The sequence below is a fragment of the Bombina bombina genome, chromosome 3 (assembly GCF_027579735.1).
Source record: "Bombina bombina isolate aBomBom1 chromosome 3, aBomBom1.pri, whole genome shotgun sequence".
Lineage (NCBI taxonomy): Eukaryota > Metazoa > Chordata > Amphibia > Anura > Bombinatoridae > Bombina > Bombina bombina.
In genome coordinates, this window is record NC_069501.1 from 190,954,693 (window position 1) to 190,981,136 (window position 26,444).

Sequence of the window (26,444 nt, forward strand, 5' to 3'; positions counted from 1 at the left end):
TTATTATGAAAGAGTATCCTGTTTGAAGTAACTGCTTTTTTTTTTTTCTTTCTTTTTTTAAGTTGAAAATCGTTAAAAATTAACTTGTTATGGTGTTTGCTTCCGTATATAGATTCTGAAGTAGAAGAATTATGAGGCAATCCTGTCTACAACAGGTTTAACGGTCGCTGAATAATAATATATTCAAAAAGAGAGAAATATCTAACAGGAGGCAGTTAAATACTTGCTAGATGTAGGTTGTTGGATGTTTAAAAACGAGCTTGATTTTTAAAAGAGAGAGGAAGAGAAGAAAGAAAAGGGGGAAAAGAACTTTTCAAACACTGCATACTAACTATACATATATATATATATATATAAAAGGTGTGATATTTAGCCTAGATGAAGGAGCGTTAAGATGATTTGAAAATGTTGATATTTCTTGCTTTTTACATAGTAATTATATATTGCATATAGTGTTAAGCTACCGGAGGGATAAAGAGATATTGAGTGTTTGTATTTTTCCTCTTAAGTTGCTGCTGCTAAGAATATTAAATCATCTATGCTCATGTTTATGTATCTAAACTAGGCTCTTCTCTGAAAAATGTGGGCTTTTTGACTACAAACTACTATTGTGTAAAACTAGCCTGTGATAATAGCATATTTTGTGATATTTTATAGTGACTGGTAATTCAAATAACTAGTCCTAAAGTGTATTGATTTAATTATAAATAGCACAATGGTATAGCCATAGTCACGAATGAATTTTCCTTTACATATCTCACTATTCATAGGCCTTTGATGAAGCTTAGATTTCTTATATATAGAAATAAATAAATAATTGATCCACTTTTTGACCTATAACACATTCACTCCACAGGGTTTTCCTTTTTTTTTTTTTTTTTTTTTTCTCTCCTCTTTCCAAGTGTGTGTGATTTATTTGTGTGATACACTTAATGGACAAATTTTTGTCCTCCACCGCCTTCTCACCTTTAGCTATGCCGCCTAAATCGAAAGATAAAAAAGGGCCCAGGAGGAACCTTTATATTTTGAAAGCAAGCAACTATTACAAAATATGTCAGACTTATTCACGCCACAATTTGCAGAGATTAAAATGGAGATATCCAATCTAGCAATAGAAGTCCGTCAATTTTCTGGCCGACTTGATGAGGTAGAGCACATAATTTCAAACTTAAAGGACCTACTAAATAACCAAGATACAATAGTAGCGGATCATGAAAAAAAAAATAGCTACCATGCAAGCCAAGATCGAAGATCTTGAAGACAGGTCCAGACGCAATAATCTAAAAGTAGTGGGCCTGCCTGAAAGTGCTGAGTTTAATGATCTTATACATTTTGCATCAGCTTTACTACCACAATGCGTGGGCTTACAGAACCAACCGCCTTTGTTAATAGAAAGAGAACATAGGTTAGGAGCAGCTAGGGAGAACCCTACAGGACCTACTAGACCTAGACCAATTATAATAAAATTTCTTAACTTCCAAGATAAGATTTTAATAATTCAGAATTATCGTAGAATTCAGGAATGCAAAATAAACCAACATAAATTACTTCTATTTCAAGATTTTTCTGCAGAAACCTCGGCAAAACGGAGAATTATGGCACCGTTCTGCTCTAAATTTATCAATGCTAAATTACAAGCAAAACTGGTTTACCCAGCAAAAATCATAGTTAAAGTCAATGATATCACCCAAATAATTACAGAACCTGAAGCAGCTCAAACATTATGTAAAGAACTTAAACTCAATTAGAATGAATAGAACATTAGGTTCCATGCTTACTTGTTTCCTTTTATATTTAAGTATGGTGCTCGGCTGGGACGTCTGTATGAATGTTGTATGTTTGAGAGGGATTTTATTATTTATTATATTTTTTTTTAAAAATTTTTGTTGTTGCTTCTTTTTTCTCCCTACACCCCCCCCCCCCCCCCCCCCCCCAACTCGTCTTATTCTTTATAAGAAATACAGTGACGCACCATATTTTTTCTCAGTAGAAAAACATGAATACAAATGAACTCAATTTTCTGTCCTGGAATGTAGGCGGAATAACATCTCCAATTAAAAGAAAATCAATCATTAGACACTTAAATTCTCTTAATCCGCAAATAGTTTTCTTACAGGAAACTCACCTAAAACCAGAGGAAGCTATAAAATTAAAGTCTAAATGGGTAGGTAACATAATATATTCACCATATTGTGGCAGGAAAAGGGGGGTGGCGATTCTATTTAATAAGAACCTGCAGTGTGATATTCTCTCCCAAACTATAGATCAAGAAGGGAGATATATTATCTTAGAAGCACGAATATATGATGTAAAATTGGTTCTGTGTAATGTCTACGGACCTAATAAACCCGATAAAATCTTTTGGGAGAATTTGAAATCTAAGTTAATGTATTATAGTAATCAGGGAATAATTGTTGGGGGAGATTTTAATATTGCTCATAGGCCTTGACTAGACAGGTTTAAATGTGTTAATAAATCTGAGTTTGGGAAGAATCGGACCCTGTCCAACTTTATGATGGATCTTGGGCTCTCGGATGTCTGGCGTGTACAGTTCCCCGATGTAAGAGCATTTACTTGCGAATCGAAAACATTTAATACTCTTTCCCGCATAGATATGTTTTTGGTATCAGAACCCTTATTAAATAAAGTTATTAATACAGACATCAGAGATATAATCATTTCTGATCATGCAATTATCTCGCTACTAATCAAAATGGATGCAAATTCTGGGCCTAACTTTTCTAGACTTATATTTCCCGCACACTTAATAAATAATTTACAATTTACCAATTGGCTACAAGAGAAGTGGAATGAATATAAGAACAATAATATTTCCTTCTGGTTCAAACCAGAAATATTCTGGGAAGCATTTAAGGCGACCATTAGGGGTGAAATAAAAGCATATCTATGCAAGTTAAAAAGAAAATGTATGGCCCGAGAAATTCAGTTAACAAATCAAATTAGGAATGCATATGAGGTATATATTAAGGATCCTACTAAACAAACTTGGGATAATTACTCTGAGAAAAAAAGTGAAAGGGACCTTTACATTAAACATAAGACCATCCAAGAAGACTTAAAATTGAGAGCTAGATATCAAAGGAACTATGGGAGATCTGCCAAGTATCTTGCTAATCTAATTAAACATAGACAGAGTAATAGAAGAATTAACAAAATCAGAGTAGCGGGGAAAATTATCACTAATCCTGTGGAAATTAAAGAAGCTTTTTTTTACTTCTATAAAGAGATTTATAAGGAGGAAGAAATAAATTATCAAAATAAATTAAATTTCTGGAATAGTCTTAAAATGCCCAAGATATCTAGTCAAGAGCTTGATTTATTAAATGCACCGATCACAGTGGAAGAAGTTGTAAAGCAGATTAAGGTGGCTAAAACTTCTAAGGCACCTGGCCCTGATCAATTGCCAATGGAACTATACAAAATTCTTTTGGAATATGTTCCGGAAACTTTAGTGAAACTGTTTAATTCCTATTATATAGAAAATAAGAAACCATCTAGATATTTTTCAGCATCTCTAATTACCCTCATACCGAAAAAGAATAAAGACCCAGAAAGTATGGCGGCATATAGGCCTATATCACTATTAAACTGCGATTATAAAATTCTTACGTCGATTTTAGCAAATAGATTGAAAAGCGGTATTGGAAATTTGGTCCATGAGGATCAAGTAGGTTTTATGCCAGGTAGAAATGTGTCCAAAATCATACGTCGAGTCTTGACAGTCTTAGATTTTTTTTGGTCAGAAAATAAGGGTAAAACGAATCGAGAAAGATCTAACATGGCCTTAGTGGCGATCGATGCCGAAAAGGCTTTTGATCTTATTAACTGGGATCATCTATTTTGTTCTTTAGTAACTTTTGGTTTCAAGGGTAACTTTTTAACAATGATCCATACAATTTACCAAAACCCAATCTCTAATCTATTAATAAATTCTGAACCTTCTCCAGATATTATTCTAGGTAAAGGCACACGACAGGGCTGCCCGCTTTCACCCCTCCTGTTTAACTTGGCGTTAGAGCCTTTTGCAGTGAAATTAAGGCAAGATCTACCAGGGATAATGATTGGTAAAAGTAAAACCGTGCTTACTTTATATGCGGATGATCTACTTCTATTTATGAATGAATCAGATTTATCCATACAACATTTTTTGACCCTAGCTAAACAATTTGGGTCTTTTGCGGGCTATAGGATCAACCCAGAAAAATCTGAAATTTTATGGTTTACTCAAAATGACACTCCACCGGGTAGGTATCCCTTTAAATTGGTAGATTCTATAAATTACCTAGGGATTAAAATCCATAAAGATCCCAATGCATGGTATGATCTGAACTTCACACCCTATTTTTCCAAATACAAACAAGAGCTTGATAGATGGATGTCGCTTCCAATTTCGTTATCTGCGCGGGTTGCCATGATTAAGACTCTTTTCTTCCCCCAGCTTCTCTATTTACTTCAAAACTTGCCGTTTCTGATTAAAAGTAAAGATCTGATCTTATTTAATAATCTCACAGCAGGGTTCCTATGGAACCAAAAACGTAGACGGATATCCACACAAAATTTAACTCTACATACAAACACGGGAGGTCTTGCGCTTCCAAATGTTAAATATTATAACTTAGCTATTCTAAGTAAATATATTCTAGATTGGATTACGGAAACAGGATATACAACCAATCTACACTTGGAAATGGAAATTGTGGAACCATTTAGTCTGAGAGCCCTGATACATCTGGATAAGAGGGAGCTACCAAAATGGCTGGTTAAGATGGGGACTTTGTTGAACCCAATCCTGGCCTGGCATAAGCTGTGTGAAGAGTTAAAGATTAATTGGAAATCTTCTAAATATTTGCCTATTCGAGGTAACCCTAAATTTCCAGCTAGAATCTCTTCCAGGATTTTCAAAGTATGGTTTAATAAAGGATTACAGGAATTGATCCAAATCAGGGATAACAGGCTAGATATAGCTAAGTCATTTTTAGATCTTCAGAGAGAATTTGGGATTCATAAACATAGCTTTTATGCATATCTGCAACTGAGGCATCTGTATGAAGAATTATGGCAGGATAATAAAACTGACTGGAAGCTTGGAGATATTGATATAATAATTAATATATACAGACAAGGTATTAGGTCTATTTCTCTTCTGTATAATCTACTGGTTCAGAAAGCCAGCCAGGCCCAACTTGAAGTTTTAGTTGAGAAATGGAAAATATACTTTCCCCAGCTTACTTCGATAGAAATTGAGGATAGCTTCAAAAGAATAGGGAAAACTACTAGTATAATATCCTGGAGAGAATCACACTGCAAACTTCTTAATTTGATATACGTTACCCCTGCACATCTTAAAAAATGGTATCCCCTTGACAATAATGTCTGTTTGAAATGTGGTAATTTGAATGCAGATATTATGCACTGCTTCTGGAATTGTCCGATAATTCATCAGTTTTGGAATAAGATAAATTTCTGGTTATCTCTTAGCTTAGAAGTCTCATATAAGATAGGTCCATCAGAGGTTTTCTTCCTGTGTAAACCTTCGGAAAATAAGTATCACAAGACAATTAACACAATTATATTGGCTGCTCGTAATATAATTTTATTAAATTGGAAATCTAATAAATTTATATCTTTTCAAAAATATAAATCGGTGGTGGCCAATACAATTATTATAGAACAATACTCAAGTGATTTATTTATAGAAGGGAATTTGGAGAAATATTTTCAAAAATGGTTGGGTATAATAAAATCCTACTCCCCCCTAATCCAAGATCAAATAATTTCTGGTATAAAGAAAACAACTTTTTTTGACATCTTGGTGCAGTCAGGTAGTTTACCACCTGAATGGACGTAGATTGCCAATCTAGAAAACGGCAAATCACAGCATACCCTGAAATGTGGAACGAGGTTGGGGGTAGGAGAACTGGAGGGACCTTTTTTTATTTTTTTATTATTAGTTTGATTTGGGGGGGGGGCTGTTAAATACAAGATTAAAGAATAAAAGAAAAAAAAAAAACCAACAATACACCAACATCAATCTAATGCCAATATAAAATTAGAAACAAGAGAAAGGAGGAGAGAGAAAAGGAGGAAATTGCTAGGCAAAGTATAATTATATACCCAGATAATTAAGTTGTTACAAATAGGTATATATGTATAATTAAATTTCCTATTTTTGTCTTACTCGATATAGTATTTGTTAAAGTTTTGTCCCAAATTACCCTGCGTGGTAAGATTAATATGTACATGTAACACAATTTTTTTTTATTCTGCTACAGAGAATGTCTGGATATTTTGTTGGTTTATAAATAAATATTGAAAAAAAATAAAAAAAAATGTAAAATAGATAAAAGCTCTAACATTGCAGTAGTAGGAATGACCGGATAGGTGGGTCCCTCCCTCAGTATCTGATGTGTTACAGTCAACTTCAGTCTTTTGACACCAGCTAATGTCCTTGCAGTGTAGTTTCCCTGAAGTACAGAACACAAACAAAACTAAGCAGGGAAATCAGTGGTTGACTTGTTTTGTCAGATTCTGTTCCATAGCTTATTTGGTAAATGACTGTTGGAGGCAACAAGTATATTTCAGGTTTCTTGAACCAAGTGTACACAGCTGTGATATTCTAGAAGATTAAAAGGGACATGAAACCCACAATTGTTTTCTTTCATGATTCAGATAGAGTATACAGTTTTAAACAACTTTCCAATTTACTTATTTTATCAAATTTTCTTTGTTTTATTGAAAATCAGGAAGGTAAGTTCAGGAGCGTGCACGTGTCTGCAGTACTATATGTTTTGCAACAATGTTATACATTAGCAAGAAGACTAGATGGCAGCACTATTTCCTTCCATGTAATGCTCCAGACACGTGCACACTACCTATCTAGATATCTCCTCAACAAATAACTAATAAAAGAACAAAGTAAATTTGATATTAGAAGTACATTGGAAACTTTTTTTAAAATGGTATGTTCTGTCTGAATCAAGAAAAAACATTTTGGGTTTCATGTCCCTTTAACTAACTCCCAGTAATGCATTACTGCTGCTTCTTCAACAAAGGATACCAAGGAAATGAAGCAAATTTGATAAAAGAAGTAAATTGTGAAATTGTTTATAATTGTATGCTCTATATGAATCATGAAAACAGAATTTATGCTTACCTGATAAATTACTTTCTCCAACGGTGTGTCCGGTCCACGGCGTCATCCTTACTTGTGGGATATTCTCTTCCCCAACAGGAAATGGCAAAGAGTCCCAGCAAAGCTGGTCACATGATCCCTCCTAGGCTCCGCCCACCCCAGTCATTCGACCGACGGACAGGAGGAAATATATATATAGGAGAAACCATATGATACCGTGGTGACTGTAGTTAGAGAAAATAATTCATCAGACCTGATTAAAAAACCAGGGCGGGCCGTGGACCGGACACACCGTTGGAGAAAGTAATTTATCAGGTAAGCATAAATTCTGTTTTCTCCAACATTGGTGTGTCCGGTCCACGGCGTCATCCTTACTTGTGGGAACCAATACCAAAGCTTTAGGACACGGATGAAGGGAGGGAGCAAATCAGGTCACCTAAATGGAAGGCACCACGGCTTGCAAAACCTTTCTCCCAAAAATAGCCTCCGAAGAAGCAAAAGTATCAAATTTGTAAAATTTGGCAAAAGTGTGCAGTGAAGACCAAGTCGCTGCCTTACATATCTGGTCAACAGAAGCCTCGTTCTTGAAGGCCCATGTGGAAGCCACAGCCCTAGTGGAGTGAGCTGTGATTCTTTCAGGAGGCTGCCGTCCGGCAGTCTCATAAGCCAATCGGATAATGCTTTTAAGCCAAAAGGAAAGAGGTAGAAGTCGCTTTTTGACCTCTCCTTTTACCAGAATAAACAACAAACAAACAAGGAAGATGTTTGTCTGAAATCTTTAGTAGCCTCTAAATAGAATTTTAGAGCACGGACTACGTCCAAATTCTGTAACAAACGTTCCTTCTTTGAAACTGGATTCGGACACAAAGAAGGTACAACTATCTCCTGGTTAATATTTTTGTTGGAAACAACTTTCGGAAAAAAAAACCAGGCTTAGTACGCAAAACCACCTTATCTGCATGGAACACCAGATAGGGCGGAGAACACTGCAGAGCAGATAACTCTGAAACTCTTCTAGCAGAAGAAATTGCAACCAAAAACAAAACTTTCCAAGATAATAACTTAATATCTACGGAATGTAAGGGTTCAAACGGAACCCCTTGAAGAACTGAAAGAACTAGATTTAGACTCCAGGGAGGAGTCAAAGGTCTGTAAACAGGCTTGATCCTAACCAGAGCCTGAACAAATGCTTGAACATCTGGCACAGCTGCCAGTCTTTTGTGAAGTAAAACAGATAAAGCAGAGATCTGTCCCTTCAGAGAACTTGCAGATAATCCTTTCTCCAAACCTTCTTGTAGAAAGGATAGAATCTTAGGAATTTTTATCTTGTTCCATGGGAATCCTTTAGATTCACACCAACAGATATATTTTTTCCATATTTTATGGTAAATTTTTCTAGTTACAGGCTTTCTAGCCTGAATCAGAGTATCTATTACAGAATCTGAAAACCCACGCTTTGATAAAATCAAGCGTTCAATCTCCAAGCCGTCAGTTGGAGGGAAACCAGATTCGGATGTTCGAATGGACCCTGAACAAGAAGGTCCTGTCTCAAAGGTAGCTTCCATGGTGGAGCCGATGACATATTCACCAGGTCTGCATACCAAGTCCTGCGTGGCCACGCAGGAGCTATCAAGATCACCGAGGCCCTCTCCTGATTGATCCTGGCTACCAGCCTGGGGATGAGAGGAAACGGTGGGAATACATAAGCTAGGTTGAAGGTCCAAGGTGCTACTAGTGCATCTACTAGAGTTGCCTTGGGATCCCTGGATCTGGACCCGTAGCAAGGAACCTTGAAGTTCTGACGAGACGCCATCAGATCCATGTCTGGAATGCCCCATAATTGAGTTATTTGGGCAAAGATTTCCGGATGGAGTTCCCACTCCCCCGGATGGAATGTCTGACGACTCAGAAAATCCGCTTCCCAATTTTCCACTCCTGGGATGTGGATCGCAGACAAGTGGCAGGAGTGATCCTCCGCCCATTGAATTATCTTGGTCACTTCTTTCATCGCCAGGGAAGTCCTTGTTCCCCCCTGATGATTGATATATGCAACGGTCGTCATGTTGTCTGACTGAAACCTTATGAATTTGGCCTTTGCTAGTTGAGGCCAAGCTCTGAGAGCATTGAATATCGCTCTCAGTTCCAGAATGTTTATCGGGAGAAGAGACTCTTCCCGAGACCATAGACCCTGAGCTTTCAGGGATTCCCAGACCGCGCCCCAGCCCACTAGGCTGGCGTCGGTCGTGACAATGACCCACTCTGGTCTGCGGAAGCTCATTCCCTGTGACAGATTGTCCAGGGTCAGCCACCAACGGAGTGAATCTCTTGTCTTTTGATCTACTTGAATCGTCGGAGACAAGTCTGTATAATCCCCATTCCACTGTTTGAGCATGCACAGTTGTAATGGTCTTAGATGAATTCGTGCAAAAGGAACTATGTCCATTGTTGCAACCATCAATCCTATTACTTCCATGCACTGCGCTATGGAAGGACGAGGAACAGAATGAAGTACTTGAAAGAGCTTAGAAGTTTTGATTTTCTGACCTCTGTCAGAAAAATCCTCATTTCTAAGGAATCTATTATTGTTCCCAAGACGTTGACGGGGACAGAGAACTTTTTTCTTTGTTCACCTTCCATCCGTGAGATCTGAGAAAGGCTAGGACGATGTCCGTATGAGCCTTTGCTTTTGACAGGGACGACGCTTGAATCAGGATGTCGTCCAAGTAAGGTACTACTGCAATGCCCCTTGGTCTTAGAACCGCTAGAAGGGACCCTAGTACCTTTGTGAAAATCCTTGGAGCAGTGGCTAATCCAAATGGAAGTGCCATAAACTGGTAATGCTTGTCCAGAAAAGCGAACCTTAGGAACTGATGATGTTCCTTGTGGATAGGAATATGTAGGTACGCATCCTTTAAATCCACGGTAGTCATAAATTGATTTTCCTGGATAGTAGGTAGGATCGTTCGAATAGTTTCCATTTTGAACGATGGTACCCTGAGAAATTTGTTTAGGATCTTTAGATCCAAAATTGGTCTGAATGTTCCCTCTTTTTTGGGAACTATGAACAGATTGGAATAAAATCCCATTCCTTGTTCTCTTATTGGAACTGGATGTATCACTCCCATCTTTAACAGGTCTTCTACACAATGTAAGAATGCCTGTCTCTTTATTTGGTTTGAAGATAATTGAGACCTGTGGAACCTTCCCCTTGGGGGTAGTTCCTTGAATTCCAGGAGATAACCTTGAGAAACTATTTCTAGCGCCCAAGGATCCTGAACATCTCTTGCCCAAGCCTGAGCAAAGAGAGAAAGTCTGCCCCCCACTAGATCCGGTCCCGGATCGGGGGCTATCCCTTCATGCTGTTTTGGTAGCAGTGGTAGGCTTCTTGGCCTGCTTACCCTTGTTCCAGCCTTGCATTGGTTTCCAGGCTGGTTTGGGTTGTGAAGTATTACCCTCTTGCTTAGAGGATACAGAATTAGAGACTGGTCCGTTTCTGTGAAAGGGACGAAAATTAGGCTTATTATTAGCCTTAAAAGACCTATCCTGTGGGAGGGCGTGGCCCTTTCCCCCAGTGATGTCTGAAATAATCTCTTTCAAATCAGGTCCAAATAATGTTTTACCTTTGAAAGGAATGTTAAGCAATTTTGTCTTGGAAGACACATCCGCTGACCAAGACTTTAGCCAAAGCACTCTGCGCGCCACGACAGCAAACCCTGAATTTTTTGCCGCTAATCTAGCTAATTGCAAAGCGGCATCTAAAACAAAAGAGTTAGCCAATTTAAGTGCTTGAACTCTGTCCATAACCTCCTCATACGAAGATTCTTTACTGAGCGATTTTTCTAGTTCCTCGAACCAGAAACACGCTGCCGTAGTGACAGGAACAATGCATGAAATTGGTTGTAGAAGGTAACCTTGCTGTACAAAAATCTTTTTAAGCAAACCCTCTAATTTCTTATCCATAGGATCTTTGAAAGCACAACTATCTTCGATAGGAATAGTAGTGCGTTTGTTTAGAGTAGAAACCGCCCCCTCGACCTTGGGGACTGTCTGCCATAAGTCCTTTCTGGGGTCGACTATAGGAAATAATTTCTTAAATATAGGGGGGGGGAACAAAAAGGTATGCCGGGCCTTTCCCACTCTTTATTTACTATGTCCGCCACCCGCTTGGGTATAGGAAAAGCGTCGGGGGGCACCGGAACCTCTAGGAACTTGTCAATCTTACATAATTTCTCTGGAATGACCAAATTGTCACAATCATCCAGAGTAGATAACACCTCCTTAAGCAGTGCGCGGAGATGTTCTAATTTAAATTTAAATGTCACAACATCAGGTTCAGCTTGATGAGAAATTTTTCCTGAATCTGAAATTTCTCCATCAGACAAAACCTCCCTCATGGCCCCTTGAGATTGGTGTGAGGGTATGTCAGAACAGTTATCATCAGCGTCCTCTTGCTCTTCAGTGTTTAAAACAGAGCAATCGCGCTTTCTCTGATAAGTAGGCATTTTGGATAAAAGATTTGCTATGGAGTTATCCATTACAGCCGTTAATTGTTGCATGGTAATAAGTATTGGCACACTAGATGTACTAGGGGCCTCCTGTGTGGGCATAACTGGTGTAGACACAGTAGGGGATGATGTAGTATCATGTTTACTCCCCTCATTTGAGGAATCATCTTGGGCAATATCATTATCTGTTGCATTACTGTCCTTACTTTGTTTGGACACTATGGCACAATTATCACATAAATTTAAATGGGGAGACACATTGGCTTTCATACATATAGAACATAGCTTATCTGATGGTACAGACATGTTAAACAGGCTTAAACTTGTCAACAAAGCACAAAAAACGTTTTAAAATAAAACCGTTACTGTCACTTTAAATTTCAAACTGAAAACACTTTATTACTGAATATGTGAAAAAGTATGAAGGAATTTTTCAAAATTCACCAAAATTTCACCACAGTGTCTTAAAGCATTAAAAGTATTGCACACCAAATTTCAGAGCTTTAACCCTTAAATTAACGGAACTGGAGCCGTTTTTACATTTAACCCCTATACAGTCCCAGAATGAGGCTCTGTCTATAACTATTAAGGCCCCCATCTGAAAAAGGTGTCCAACACAGTGCCTGCCGTTTTTCTAAACGTTCCCCAAGATTATAATACCAATAATTAGTTAGAATCTGCATAATATGCCTAGTAAAGCAATTGTTTTAGCCCAGAAAAATGTCTACCAGTTTTTAAGCCCTTTTTGAAGCCCTTTATTCTTTTATGTTTAACTAAGAAAATGGCTTACCGGTCCCCATGAGGGGAAATGACAGCCTTCCAGCATTACATGGTCTTGTTAGAAATATGGCTAGTCATACCTTAAGCAGAAAAGACTGCTAACTGTTTCCCCCAACTGAAGTTACTTCATCTCAACAGTCCTGTGTGGAAACAGCAATCGATTTTAGTTACTGTCTGCTAAAAATCATCTTCCTCTTACAAACAGAAATCTTCATCCTTTTCTGTTTCAGAGTAAATAGTACATACCAGCACTATTTTAAAATAACAAACACTTGATAGAAGAATAAAACTACAAAAAAAACTCTTAACCATCTCCGTGGAGATGTTGCCTGTGCAACGGCAAAGAGAATGACTGGGGTGGGCGGAGCCTAGGAGGGATCATGTGACCAGCTTTGCTGGGACTCTTTGCCATTTCCTGTTGGGGAAGAGAATATCCCACAAGTAAGGATGACGCCGTGGACCGGACACACCAATGTTGGAGAAAGAAAATGTTTTGGTTTCATATCCCTTTAATTTTAACATAGGCCATTAGACAGAGCTGAGGCTTCCCAACTTTCTTAAAATTCTCCTTTATGCCAATTAAAGCCTGGATGTTTTATTTAACAGAGGGGGCTTCAATCACTTAGCTGCAAAAAAACCCAAATAAAACCTATAGCAGTCATGCTTATCTGGCAGTTACTTAAATTTACATATTTGTAACTTTTGTCATTCTTTACAGTGTACCGATATCATCATCGTGAAAATTATCTTTACTTTGTAAAACCTCAAATTTAAAAAATTGGATAAAGCCTTTTGCTTTCCTGTGCAATTCTTATGTGGAGTTCTGACCCACAGGTGTGCACAGTTTACTTACAATACATACATGTATGGTTGTATGAAGTATACTTATCTGCTGCAGTTGTGTACATGAAACAGAGAGGAGAGATTATCTATGTGAAATTTACATTCAATAATTATTTTCAATGTGTAAAATTACAATGCCTGGTTTTAAACTTACCCATCTATAAGGAGTGGCCATTGTTTCTGCAAAAGATCTTCAGAGGAGGTTGACCAACACTGGTTCAGGATTAGAGCCAAGGCTGGGTCACTTCTTTGTAAAATGCGAACTTCTACAAATACCGGTTCACTGAGAACTTTTACAATAGGGTAATCGTCAAGACCATAGTACTGTTTGTACTGAGAATCTACAGAATACAAGTTCAGAAAGCTTATTCAGTTTTAATGCATGTGACATTCTCTTTAGAAATACAGAATAAAAAGAAAATGTGAACTTTTCTAATCATTTACAATAGCCTGTGCAAATGAGTTGATTATTTTACTTTCTGTATTTTTTGGGTGGGGTCAACAAAGTAGAGAACCAAAGGTAAACTGCAAAATTTTAATTAATTTAAAATTTTAATAAAAGCAATTCAGGCAAACAATCTTAACTCAATAAGAGGGTTCTTTACTATAGAAAATATATCTAAAAAAGTGATGTCCTGACAGTCATTTAATTGACACAGTAATTCAACTCAAATGTATTTCCTATTAAAACAGATAAGGGACAGAGAACACATTATGAGATTCACTTAAATGTATCACCCACTAACTCAGCAGCAGCTATATAGCCAGTTGATCCTCGTTTTGTAGGATCCTCTGCAGCCTCAACACTTTATATGAATTTTGTTACCTCTTACCTTTGGCAATTCTCATTTCCATAGTCAGAGGTCCGTAGCTGGAAGCTGGAGGTGGTGGGGACAGCATGGCAACCTCTACTTTCAGAGGGACAGAGCCAGTGACAGTGTAGCTACAGCGAATATGCATCCTAAAAAACAGACAACAAAAAAACATTTGTATTATACATTTCAGGCAAGTTTTTAAAGAATTGCCATGCATTTTAGTTTTTGGAAGTGGTAAAAAAAAAAAAAGTCTACAATAACTTTGGTCATATGGTAAATAAACTGTACCCTCATTCATCTTACCCTTTAGATTCTCTCCCAGAAATGAGAAATATGTACAAAGTATTTTGTTCTCTAATTAAATTAAAATGAGAGAGAGATATCCATACAGGTACTCGTGAGTATAAAACAAGCCTTTATTGTATCGAAATTAAAACCCATGACATTTTGGCTTGTACACAACCCTTTATCAACTGATTACCCATGTACAAGCTGAAACACCATGGTTTTTAACTTGATACAGTAAAGGCTTGTTTTATACTACCCATGAGTGCCTGTTTGGAATTACTACTAAGGTAGACAACCAGCCTCTGGGATTCCAAAAGTAGATCTGTCACTGTCACACTGTACCGGGCTGTTCTTTATTGGATAATCAGTGCCAACATATAAACACACATACATTTTATATATCTATATATATATATATAATATATAGTATCTTCTGTTGCTGCACACTTTTATCAAGAAATTGATTTCATGAAAGTGCAACTGACTGGATATTATATATATTTTTTTATTATTATTATTTTTTAAATTAGAGTTTACTCTCCTTTTAACAAGATCTAGGACGTCTGTATGATAAAACAAATACAGTTTATAGGGCAATAAGGGTGAGATTCACTAGCACAGGCTGTAGAATCTCCATTACTTTCAATGCAGCCATTGCATCAGCTCTGAGTTGGTTCTCTGCCACTGCTGAGCTTAAATAGATGTTAGGCAGTGTAAGCCATAGAAAACAATATAAACAGTTAGTACTAAGGGTCTATTGGTTGTATAGATTTGTGCAGAAAACATAAATAATGCAGGAAGATATTGCTATAAATATGTTTTTAAAAATCTAGAGTGCTATTGGTACAGGAAAAAAAAATACAAAATGATTATAGAGAGACTTTGAAATGTGTCATGCATAGAATTACTTGTGGGAAATGTTTTTTGTTCCCTTTGCTATATCATCAGTGAGCAGTATATTAAATTAAGACATATCACAAAAACAACTGATGTTATAAATAAAAAAAATAATCCTGAAATTGATGATGTCATGTAGGTTAACAAATGTAATATATAGTTGGACATATAGGGTAATTTAAATAGAAAGGACAAGAGATCTGATAGCTGGTGAATACAATTAATAAGATCAGATAGACAGGACATATACACATATTACACACCTTGATTTCCAACTCAAAGTAAGTATCTAGCTAGCATTTTAAGAAATTGCCTTTCTTAAAGGGACACTCAAGTCAAAATAAAAACTTTCATGATTCAGATAGAGCAGGCCATTTTAAATAACTTTTCATTTTACTTCCATTAAGAAAAAGTGCATAGTCTTTTTATATTTACACTCCTACTGAGCATGTGCAAGAATTCACAGAATATACATATATGCATTTGTGATTGGCTAATGGCTGTCACATGATACAGGAAGAGTGGAAATAGACATTTTAGAAATTTGTCAGAATAAAATCTACTACTCATTTGAAGTTCAAACTAAGTGCTATTGTCTTTTTAACATGCATTTGTTGATTATACAAATCTACTGTATTAACTGGTCCTTTAAGTTGACAAAGAGAATTTACATGGGTGTATGGATTACTTTTTCCCCACGAGAAAGAAAACTCTTCAGAGACATCTTACATTTATTACATATGCCCCTTTAAGTTGCAACCAAGCCTATTCCCAGCATTTGTAGACTATTCCCAGCATCAGATTCCAGGTCAATGGAACGTATTTATCTTTTCCTTTCTTCGTGTGACTACCCATGGGTTGAGAGCAAACTTTTATTGTATGTAGAAAAATAAAGTTTTGTTTTATTAAGTACAAAATGTATACAGTTCACAACTCCATATCTAATTATAGTAATATAAAAAAAAGGTACAGTGAACTATTTTGTGTTTTCATTTATTATGACTAGCTAGGTTGTTGGTAAAGACTATGTCATCTAATGTGCATGATAAAATAGTACCTGAATGTGCTGTCTCTGGTAACTGATGCCCCATTCCACGTTTTGACTTCTTTCCTGGCTATTATTTCATTTTCATATATCACATTTTCACCATCCTCCTGATTGTTAGAAATGAGAGACAGATATTAAACCCCACACATGGTTGGCTGCACCAGTTTAGGGTACAAGTTATAACTTACTTACCTTACGTGTTGTCCCACAGTCAGACAAAGCAAACTGGAATTGGAGAAATGCAGTGTTTTGCATCACTGGGCTGCATTCATTGCTATTTCCAAAAGGAAATCTAAGAGAGCTCAGATTAAGTGGTGGCCATGTGAGATCCTTGGAGATCACAACTGAAAATTCCCCATCTGCAGTGCACTGGGCAGTAACTGGAAAACAAAAGGTAGCTGAACTGGTAGATCATTCTCTTAGCTTAGGCTGAGATACTACAGCTGCACATCGACTTAAAAGGGACAGTAAAGTCAAAACTAAACTTTCATGATTCAGATAGGGCATGCAATTTTAAACAACTTTCCTATTTACTTTTATCATCAAATTTGCTTTGTTCCCTTGGTGGTATTTTTGAAAAGCTAAACCTAGCTAGGCTCAAACTGATTTCTAAACAGTTGAAAACCGCCTCCTAGCTCAGAGCATTTTGAAAGTTTTTCACAGTTAGACTGTGCTAGTTCACATGTGTCATATAGATAACATTGTGCTCACTCCCGTGAAGTTATTTAGGAGTCTTTACTGATTGACTACACTGCATGTCTGTCAAAGGCACTTAGATATGGAGGCTGTCTGCCAAGGCTTAGATACAAGGTAATCACAGAGGTAAAAAGTATATTAATATAACTGTGTTGGTTATACAAAAACGGGGAATGGGTAATAAAGGGATTATCTATCTTTTTAAATAAGAAATTTTTTGGTGTAGACTGTCCCTTTAAGAGCAGCTAGTTTTGCTTCCTCAATGTTAAAATGGCACCACTCTTTAGATTTCCCCAAATATCCACTACTCCTGCAATAGCCACCTTGATGATGGGTCTCCTGTATACTCAGACTGTCGATAATAGGGGTGTAACAGTGTAATAGTAATTATTATTCATTTAATCCCTGCAAAGTGATTAAATACATAGTAAAAGTGGTTCTCAGAAGCATGACAATGCTTTAAGTAAAAATCTATTACCTATATAGGCTGACTGACCTACAGCTAACCAACCAAAAAACTCATAAAATACAAAAGGACCAGGTATGGTTTTGTAAGAAAATATTAAAAGGAATCTATAAAAGAAACTGTGATTTTTCCTAAACCAGATACACCAGAAGCCAAAAATGCTGATAGGTTATTCTAGGTCTTGTGACTACAAGGTGTTTACTGTTCCTTTATGGATGTTTAGTAGGTAGACATGGGAGTGAATCATCACAATTAGTTCAATGTATGAGCAAAATGGCATTGGTAGCATATATATATATTTTTTTTTTAAAGTAAATATTTAAATTTAGCTCCAGAGCAGCAATGCACTACTGAGTCAATGCTAGGGAGAGCATATGTGCGTAGACGCCAATAACAATCCGCGACAGTGCATTGTTAACCCAGAGCTGTTTTATTTCTATTTTCCACTAGAAGATAAAAAAATAGTTAAACTACTTAAGGGTAAACGGTAGAAGATAGATTTGAATAAAGCCCATAGAGACATTTCTCTCCAGAGAACTTACCTTTGTTGCTGAAATAGCAAGGAGTGCTTGGATCACTTGGGTCATAGCAGCAACCGTGCTGAATACAGAATTCCTGCGAGGTAATGGGACTAGCACAGGGAAACCTATTGTCTATATGAACAGCCGAGCACATATTATGCGTGGGAGCATCCATTGCTAGAAAGGAGTCACAAATTATCCATTAACATCCATTGTTATTTGCAATGTGATTATACATGAAACTGCTGTAATGGGAATAAAAGCGCTTTTTTAGTTTTATATTTCCTTATATATGGATTTGTAATTAACAGGGCGGACTGATTGGGCACCCACTGACCAAGGGTACTGCACCAATATGAACCCTTAATGTGAAATAGAAATGTGTTTTTATCAATCTGACACTACTTATTCAAACATGTCAATGTGTATATGCCTCTATCGCTCTGTTGTGTATTGGGAACATTAACATTTTTGAATGGCCCGACCGGTTCCGCAAATCTTGAGGCAAGACTTGGTTGGGGAGGGACCAATAAACTACTTTTGCTTAGGGGCCCCATGGGTAGTTAGACCATCCTAGATTATCAAGATAAAAATAGCAGTGTATTATAAAATTGGTTTCCCATTAATGTGTTTTCATTAATATATCGTAGCCGGCTGCAGTTTAAAATATATAAACACTGTTTTTTAAGAATTTCTTTTGTATGTGAAATAGCAGTTTCTGCTAATTGAAACTACAACCCAATAAAATAGGCTGAGTTTCTAGGGAGAGCATCTCTCTGTATCTTATCTGTCTAATTATTTACACAAAGGCCTCCTTATCTTATTCCTCCCTGATGACTCAAAAACCAATACTTGGAGAGAACAATTGAAAATAAACATTTAGTACATCTCCGTCACATTCCCCACTGGGAGTGTGATTTCATCTAAGCCTCTTTATTTACATAGCTTCTCTATAACAAGTAAGGAAGTATAGAAATTTTCAGTATAGAGGTACAACAGCTATTTCAAATTACAAACAAACAGTAAAGGAGTATTGGGTTTTGGCATACAGACAGATATAAGATAACTAATCACGTGTGTGTATAGAAAGTGAACAAAATAAGATCTGATTTTCCTGTAAGCTCAACCCATTTTAATTGGATGTGGTGTCAAACACAAAAATAGCTATTTGATATTCAAAAATAAACCTAAAAAGAATTATTTCGCATACATTTTATACTTCTATAACAAGTCTTTGGAAACAAATTAAGTAGACTTGCTGATTGGTGGCTACATTTTGCCACCAATCAGCAAGCACTACCCAGGTGCTGAACCAAAAATGGGCCGGCTCCTAAGCTTAGATTCCTGCTTTTCAAATAAAGATAGCAAGGAGAATGAAGAAAATGTGATAATAGGAGTAAATTAGAAAATTTAAAGTGTTGTGATATAAACCACTAGAGGGCGCTAGTCTGAGCAAAATGAGTATAGATAAATGCTATTGTGCTATTGTGATGAATATTAAAAAAAAAAAAAAAAAAAAAAAACTTAGTCACAGATTATAAAGCAGATAAAACATATAAAATAAAATTAAAATGAATACATGATAAAGTGATAAAAAAATATACAATTGTGTGTCTGATAAATAGATCCTCAAACCGTATATAAGGTCAGTCTATAATCTCTGGCAAGTCCAATGGCCACAATAGTCCACAGGTTTTTAACATGGGATACCAGGACAGGATGAAGCAACTTGACCTCCCCACATCGGATAATGGCAGTACACAGACTCTCAGGCAGCGCTCTCCCTTCTTCCACTTCAGGATAGCAATTCTGTAAATGTGCAAACACAAAGAGCAATCCTTAAAGCGAGCATATAGCAATATACTCTGTTATGCTACGCGTTTCTCGACTCTCCCGGCCATTTCATCAGGCATCAGAGAAATGCGTAGCATAACAAACAGAGTATATTGCTATATGCTCGCTTTAAGTATTGCTGTTTATAGCTGTTTGCATACAGCGTTATGTAATAAAGGACTTTGCTTTTAATATCATCGCCCTCATATCCTTATTGTGTGAGCCTGTCACTACCATACGTTCGGTTTGGAGAGAGTGGAGACCGGAGTGAGCTAGCTGGTTAGCTCTAATAACCAGCCTGTGTCTACAAGCACATCGGTGTGCTCATTAAAATTGTGAGTACCCTGTGAAAAGATATCAGCTGTGCATTTTGGTTGTAGTTTTTATCGATACACACATTTGGGCGCCTCTTTGTGTTTGCACATTTACTAAATTATAAAATTGCAAGCTCTATCTGAATCATGAAAGAAAAAAATTGGGGTTTAGTATCCCTTTAATCTTCCTGTAAAGTGTTTAACAAAGGAAACAAACTAGATTTTTCTGTTATCTGCCTTTGAAAAGAGGTGAACTAAGCTTTCAAATTTATACACAGTGATTGGTTAGTGGAAAGCACATGCTCAGTTACAACTTTACATAATTGGCAAAGGATACTAGAATCATGGGAAGGCCGGATTGGCTTACTGGGATGCCAGAAGTTTCACTCGTGGGCTGCAGCAGCTATGACTGGCCAGCTACAATTTGAGGGGGTTGGTGCTACTGGTGAGGGGATGCAGCTGTATCACCGCTCTTCCTTACTCCTCTGAGCTATACATTTTAAGTTCACACTTTATTTCCTTGCAAGTTTAATTTCCTAGACCATGTACCATTTAGTAGCCCTCCTTTGAATGATTTCTAGTGTCTAGTAAAGTCACACTGTGAGACAGAGTGAAATACTGTTTTGTGAATTGGGTTTTAAGGTGCCTATATAAACAATCTGGCTATTTATTTTTATTATTACAAACGAATATAATTTCATTCTGAAAAAAATATTGTGGGAAGAAGTATCCCAGTAATTCCCTAAAAAAAAAAAAAAAAAAAAAAGCTGCATTCTACAGATTCAACAGAAAATAGGGCTGGTCTTCAAATTTTTCCCACGGTTGCTTTTTATTCCTAGTCCGGCCCTGAATCATGGATTCCACTAGGCTCTTCAAGAGGTGTGTCTCTTAACTGCCCTTATTGGTAAACCTGTAAATTGTGCTAACACATTGTAGCATTAAAGGGACGCAAAACCCAAATTTGTTATTTTATGATTTAGCTAGAGCATGCAATTTTAAGCAACTGTCTAATTTACTCCTATTATAAACTTTTCTCTGTTCTCTTTGCTATCTTTATTTGAAAAAGCAGGAATGTAAGATTAGGAGCTGGCCCATTTTTGGTTCAGAACCTGGGTAGTGCCTGCCAATTTGTGGCTAAATGAGGTTGCCTACCTTTATACATTGTTACACTGTGATCCTTTGTTGTTGAAAAAAAAATGCAGAATAAAAGGACTCTGGAATCCATTTTACGGTTCATATGTGGTATTTTGTTTGTGCACTGTATGAAATAATATCACACTTGTATTCATATGTGGTATTTTGTGCACTGTGTGTAATAATATCACACTATTATATTCATATGTGGTATTTTGTGCACTGTGTGTAATAATATCACACTTATTATTTATATGTAGTATTTTGTTTGTGCACCGTGTGTAATAATATCACACTATTATATTCATATGTGGTATTTTGTGCACTGTGTGTAATAATATCACACTTATTATTTATATGTAGTATTTTGTTTGTGCACTGTGTGTAATAATATCACACTTATTATTTATATGTAGTATTTTGTTTGTGCACCGTGTGTAATAATATCACACTTCTATTCATATGTGGCATTTTGTTTGTGCACCGTGTGTAATAATATCACACTTCTATTCATATGTGGCATTTTGTTTGTGCACTATGTGGAATAATATCACTTCTATTCATATGTGGCATTTTGTTTGTGCACTATGGGGAATAATATCACACTTCTATTCATATGTGGCATTTTGTTTGTGCACTGTGTGGAATAATATCACTTCTATTCATATGTGGCATTTTGTTTGTGCACTGTGTGTAATAATATCACTTCTATTCATATGTGGCATTTTGTTTGTGCACTGTGTGTAATAATATCACTTCTATTCATATGTGGCATTTTGTTTGTGCACTGTGTGTAATAATATCACTTCTATTCATATGTGGCATTTTGTTTGTGCACTGTGTGTAATAATATCACTTCTATTCATATGTGGCATTTTGTTTGTGCACTATGTGTAATAATATCACTTCTATTCATATGTGGCATTTTGTTTGTGCACTATGGGGAATAATATCACTTCTATTCATATGTGGCATTTTGTTTGTGCACTATGGGGAATAATATCACTTCTATTCATATGTGGCATTTTGTTTGTGCACTATGGGGAATAATATCACACTATTATATTCATATGTGGTATTTTGTGCACTGTGTGTAATAATATCACACTAGTATATTCATATGTGGTATTTTGTGCACTGTGTGTAATAATATCACACTTATATTCATATGTGGTATTTTGTGCACTGTGTGTAATAATATCACACTGTTTTTATTTATATGTGGCATTTTGTTTGTGCACTGTGTGTAATAATATCACACTTATTATTTATATGTAGTATTTTGTTTGTGCACTGTGTGTAATAATATCACACTTATTATTTATATGTAGTATTTTGTTTGTGCACCGTGTGTAATAATATCACACTGTTTTTATTTATATGTGGCATTTTGTTTGTGCACTATGGGGAATAATATCACTTCTATTCATATGTGGCATTTTGTTTGTGCACTATGTGGAATAATATCACTTCTATTCATATGTGGCATTTTGTTTGTGCACTATGTGGAATAATATCACTTCTATTCATATGTGGCATTTTGTTTGTGCACTGTGTGTAATAATATCACACTTCTATTCATATGTGGCATTTTGTTTGTGCACTATGTGGAATAATATCACTTCTATTCATATGTGGCATTTTGTTTGTGCACTATGGGGAATAATATCACTTCTATTCATATGTGGCATTTTGTTTGTGCACTATGTGTAATAATATCACTTCTATTCATATGTGGCATTTTGTTTGTGCACTATGGGGAATATCATCACACTTCTATTCATATGTGGCATTTTGTTTGTGCACTATGTGTAATAATATCACTTCTATTCATATGTGGCATTTTGTTTGTGCACTGTGTGTAATAATATCACTTCTATTCATATGTGGCATTTTGTTTGTGCACTGTGTGTAATAATATCACTTCTATTCATATGTGGCATTTTGTTTGTGCACTATGTGTAATAATATCACTTCTATTCATATGTGGCATTTTGTTTGTGCACTATGGGGAATAATATCACACTATTATATTCATATGTGGTATTTTGTGCACTGTGTGTAATAATATCACACTAGTATATTCATATGTGGTATTTTGTGCACTGTGTGTAATAATATCACACTATTATATTCATATGTGGTATTTTGTGCACTGTGTGTAATAATATCACACTATTATATTCATATGTAGTATTTTGTTTGTGCACCGTGTGTAATAATATCACACTGTTTTTATTTATATGTGGCATTTTGTTTGTGCACTGTGTGTAATAATATCACACTTATTATTTATATGTAGTATTTTGTTTGTGCACCGTGTGTAATAATATCACACTTATTATTTATATGTAGTATTTTGTTTGTGCACCGTGTGTAATAATATCACACTATTATATTCATATGTGGTATTTTGTGCACTGTGTGTAATAATATCACACTATTATATTCATATGTGGTATTTTGTGCACTGTGTGTAATAATATCACACTTATTATTTATATGTAGTATTTTGTTTGTGCACCGTGTGTAATAATATCACACTATTATATTCATATGTGGTATTTTGTGCACTGTGTGTAATAATATCACACTGTTTTTATTTATATGTGGCATTTTGTTTGTGCACTGTGTGTAATAATATCACACTTATTATTTATATGTAGTATTTTGTTTGTGCACCGTGTGTAATAATATCACACTTCTATTCATATGTGGCATTTTGTTTGTGCACTATGTGTAATAATATCACACCTATTCATATGTGGCATTTTGTTTGTGCACTATGGGGAATAATATCACACTTCTATTCATATGTGGCATTTTGTTTGTGCACTATGTGGAATAATATCACTTCTATTCATATGTGGCATTTTGTTTGTGCACTGTGTGTAATAATATCACTTCTATTCATATGTGGCATTTTGTTTGTGCACTGTGTGTAATAATATCACTTCTATTCATATGTGGCATTTTGTTTGTGCACTGTGTGTAATAATATCGCTTCTATTCATATGTGGCATTTTGTTTGTTTACACATCCGATTGGTTGTGCATCCTGTTCCTCACGGAGACACGGGCCAATCAGATGGGCACTGTAATTCAGCATTAGCTCCTATCTTCACTATTATATTTTTGCATCCACCTGGGGGGGTTCACTTGGAGTGGATGCCAGAGGATCAGCGGGGCACCCCCCCAGACAGAGGCAAATAGTCAAAATGGGAGAGAGTCACCGGGAAGCGATGTAATTGGAGATTTTAACAGAACACCAGCACTACAATAACATCACATGTTCTTCAGTGATCAAGACGAAAGTGCCTCTGTGCGGTGACGTCATTGTTAACGTTCTGCGCATGCATGAGCTCCCGTGCTCGTTCACGAACCTAGCACCCAAGTAGCCCTCCATGATACGACATATATAATCAGTATCACAAAAGGCTTGGAAATAATTTAATATTCAGTTGGAATTTACTTAAAAATGAAGGAAAAAGTTATAATAAATGTATATTGAAGAGTTATAATTAAAGTAACAAACTTTGCAATGATGCAATACAATTTTTAAATTTACGGTTTCTTTCAGTAAATATTAAGTAAAAAAAAAATATGAATGACAGTTAACACTTTGTTCTTACACACTACTTATGCTTTATATGGATATAAAAATAGTTTAAATTATAATTATTGTCTAAAAGTTTATTTTTTTTGTTTTGTTTGTTAATGTAATCGAGCAATACAAAAATCAAGAAAATATTTATTTAAGATAACATCACAAGAGCAATTTACCTTGAAATACTGGGCACCTTAAAGTTTCAGTCTCATATTTTTCCCATTCTCCAGTTGAATTCAATTCTATGAACATAGTCATTAAATAGTATTTGTCCTGATAAATCAAGAAAAAGAGGAGCAATACAACATGTGTTTAAGAGTCACCATAATGCTTCATGACAATTATTTTATTGTCAGTAGAATTAACATCTGCCCTTACTGAGGAGGTACAGTTTAGCAATATACTTCTCTACAATAGAGAGAGCGCCTCCATGTGGTCAAATGCCAGTAAGCCCCTGGGGTAATACAAAAACAGCATTGCATTAGATTCTTTAAAAACTGAAATAGATTTCCCAGACTAAGTCTTATGTCATTAAATGTATATAATTAAAATGAACAGGACAGCAGTGCATTTTAAACACCATTAAAAATATTTTTGCTATATACATGCCAGCTGGATTTGTTTCTTATGTTGATGCATGGCCAGATGTCAGTGGTAGGCAAAAACATGCTCTGAGTGTAGTAACATTAATGGCACCATGTAGGGCATATTACAGGAAAACATGATCGTTTGCACAGCTTAAAGGGACATTAAACTCACATTTTTTCTTTCATTATTCAAATGGAGAATAAAATTAAACAACATTCCAATTTACTTCTATTATCTAATTGGCTTAATTCTTTAGATATCCTTTAAGAAATAGCAATGCATATGGGTGAGCCAATCACACAAGGCATCGATGTGCAGTCACCAATCAGCAGCTTCTGAGCCTATCTAGATATGCTTTTCAGCGAAAATATATAAAGAGAATGAAGCAAATTAGATAATAGAAGCAAATTAAAAAGTTGTTTAAAATTGCATTCTCTTTCTAAATCATGAAAGGAAAAAATTGGGTTTAATGTCATCAGTGTATCACATGCACATAAAAAACATCTGAGCAGTAAAATATTTTATGGCCTGACCAGAAAAAAATATTCAGTACAAAAATGATCTGTTTTGGAGTTAAAGTGACTCTATACCAAGACAAGCAGCTAACCAAGGTGCATTGTATTCAAAGCAGTTGCAGGAACACCCTTTTAAAAAGGGCTGGATTCTCAATTCTCTCACCTTTGGAGGTTGATTTTTGTCACTGCTTCTTTATTACACCAGTTTTCTATAACCGATACTGCAGTTTTGAAATTGTCATTATAGGTGTAAACATATCTATTTCAAGTGACTAAACAAAGGAATAATTTTACTTCAGAAAGTAAAAGGGATCGCAGGGATTCTCCATAATTTAAAGCCTTATGTGTAACCAAGCAACCTAAACCATCATATACAACATCAAGAATTCACATATTGGGGTTTTTTTTTAATTAAAAAGTAGCACCTGAACCTTTTATTGCT

The 26,444-nt window shown here is 35.9% G+C and overlaps 1 protein-coding gene across 1 annotated transcript in view; it reads right to left on the minus strand.

The window, feature by feature from the left end:
* The window catches only part of LOC128652271 (zona pellucida sperm-binding protein 4-like), a 60,137-nt gene that overhangs the window by 31,052 nt on the left and 2,641 nt on the right, over positions 1-26,444 (minus strand). The window contains exons 3-8 of the mRNA XM_053705209.1: positions 25,076-25,172; positions 18,034-18,189; positions 16,522-16,709; positions 16,339-16,436; positions 14,115-14,242; positions 13,436-13,622 (exon numbers count right to left, since the gene is read on the minus strand). Coding sequence (XP_053561184.1) covers positions 13,436-13,622; positions 14,115-14,242; positions 16,339-16,436; positions 16,522-16,709; positions 18,034-18,189; positions 25,076-25,172 — 854 coding nt within the window. The remainder of the gene's footprint in view (positions 1-13,435; positions 13,623-14,114; positions 14,243-16,338; positions 16,437-16,521; positions 16,710-18,033; positions 18,190-25,075; positions 25,173-26,444) is intronic.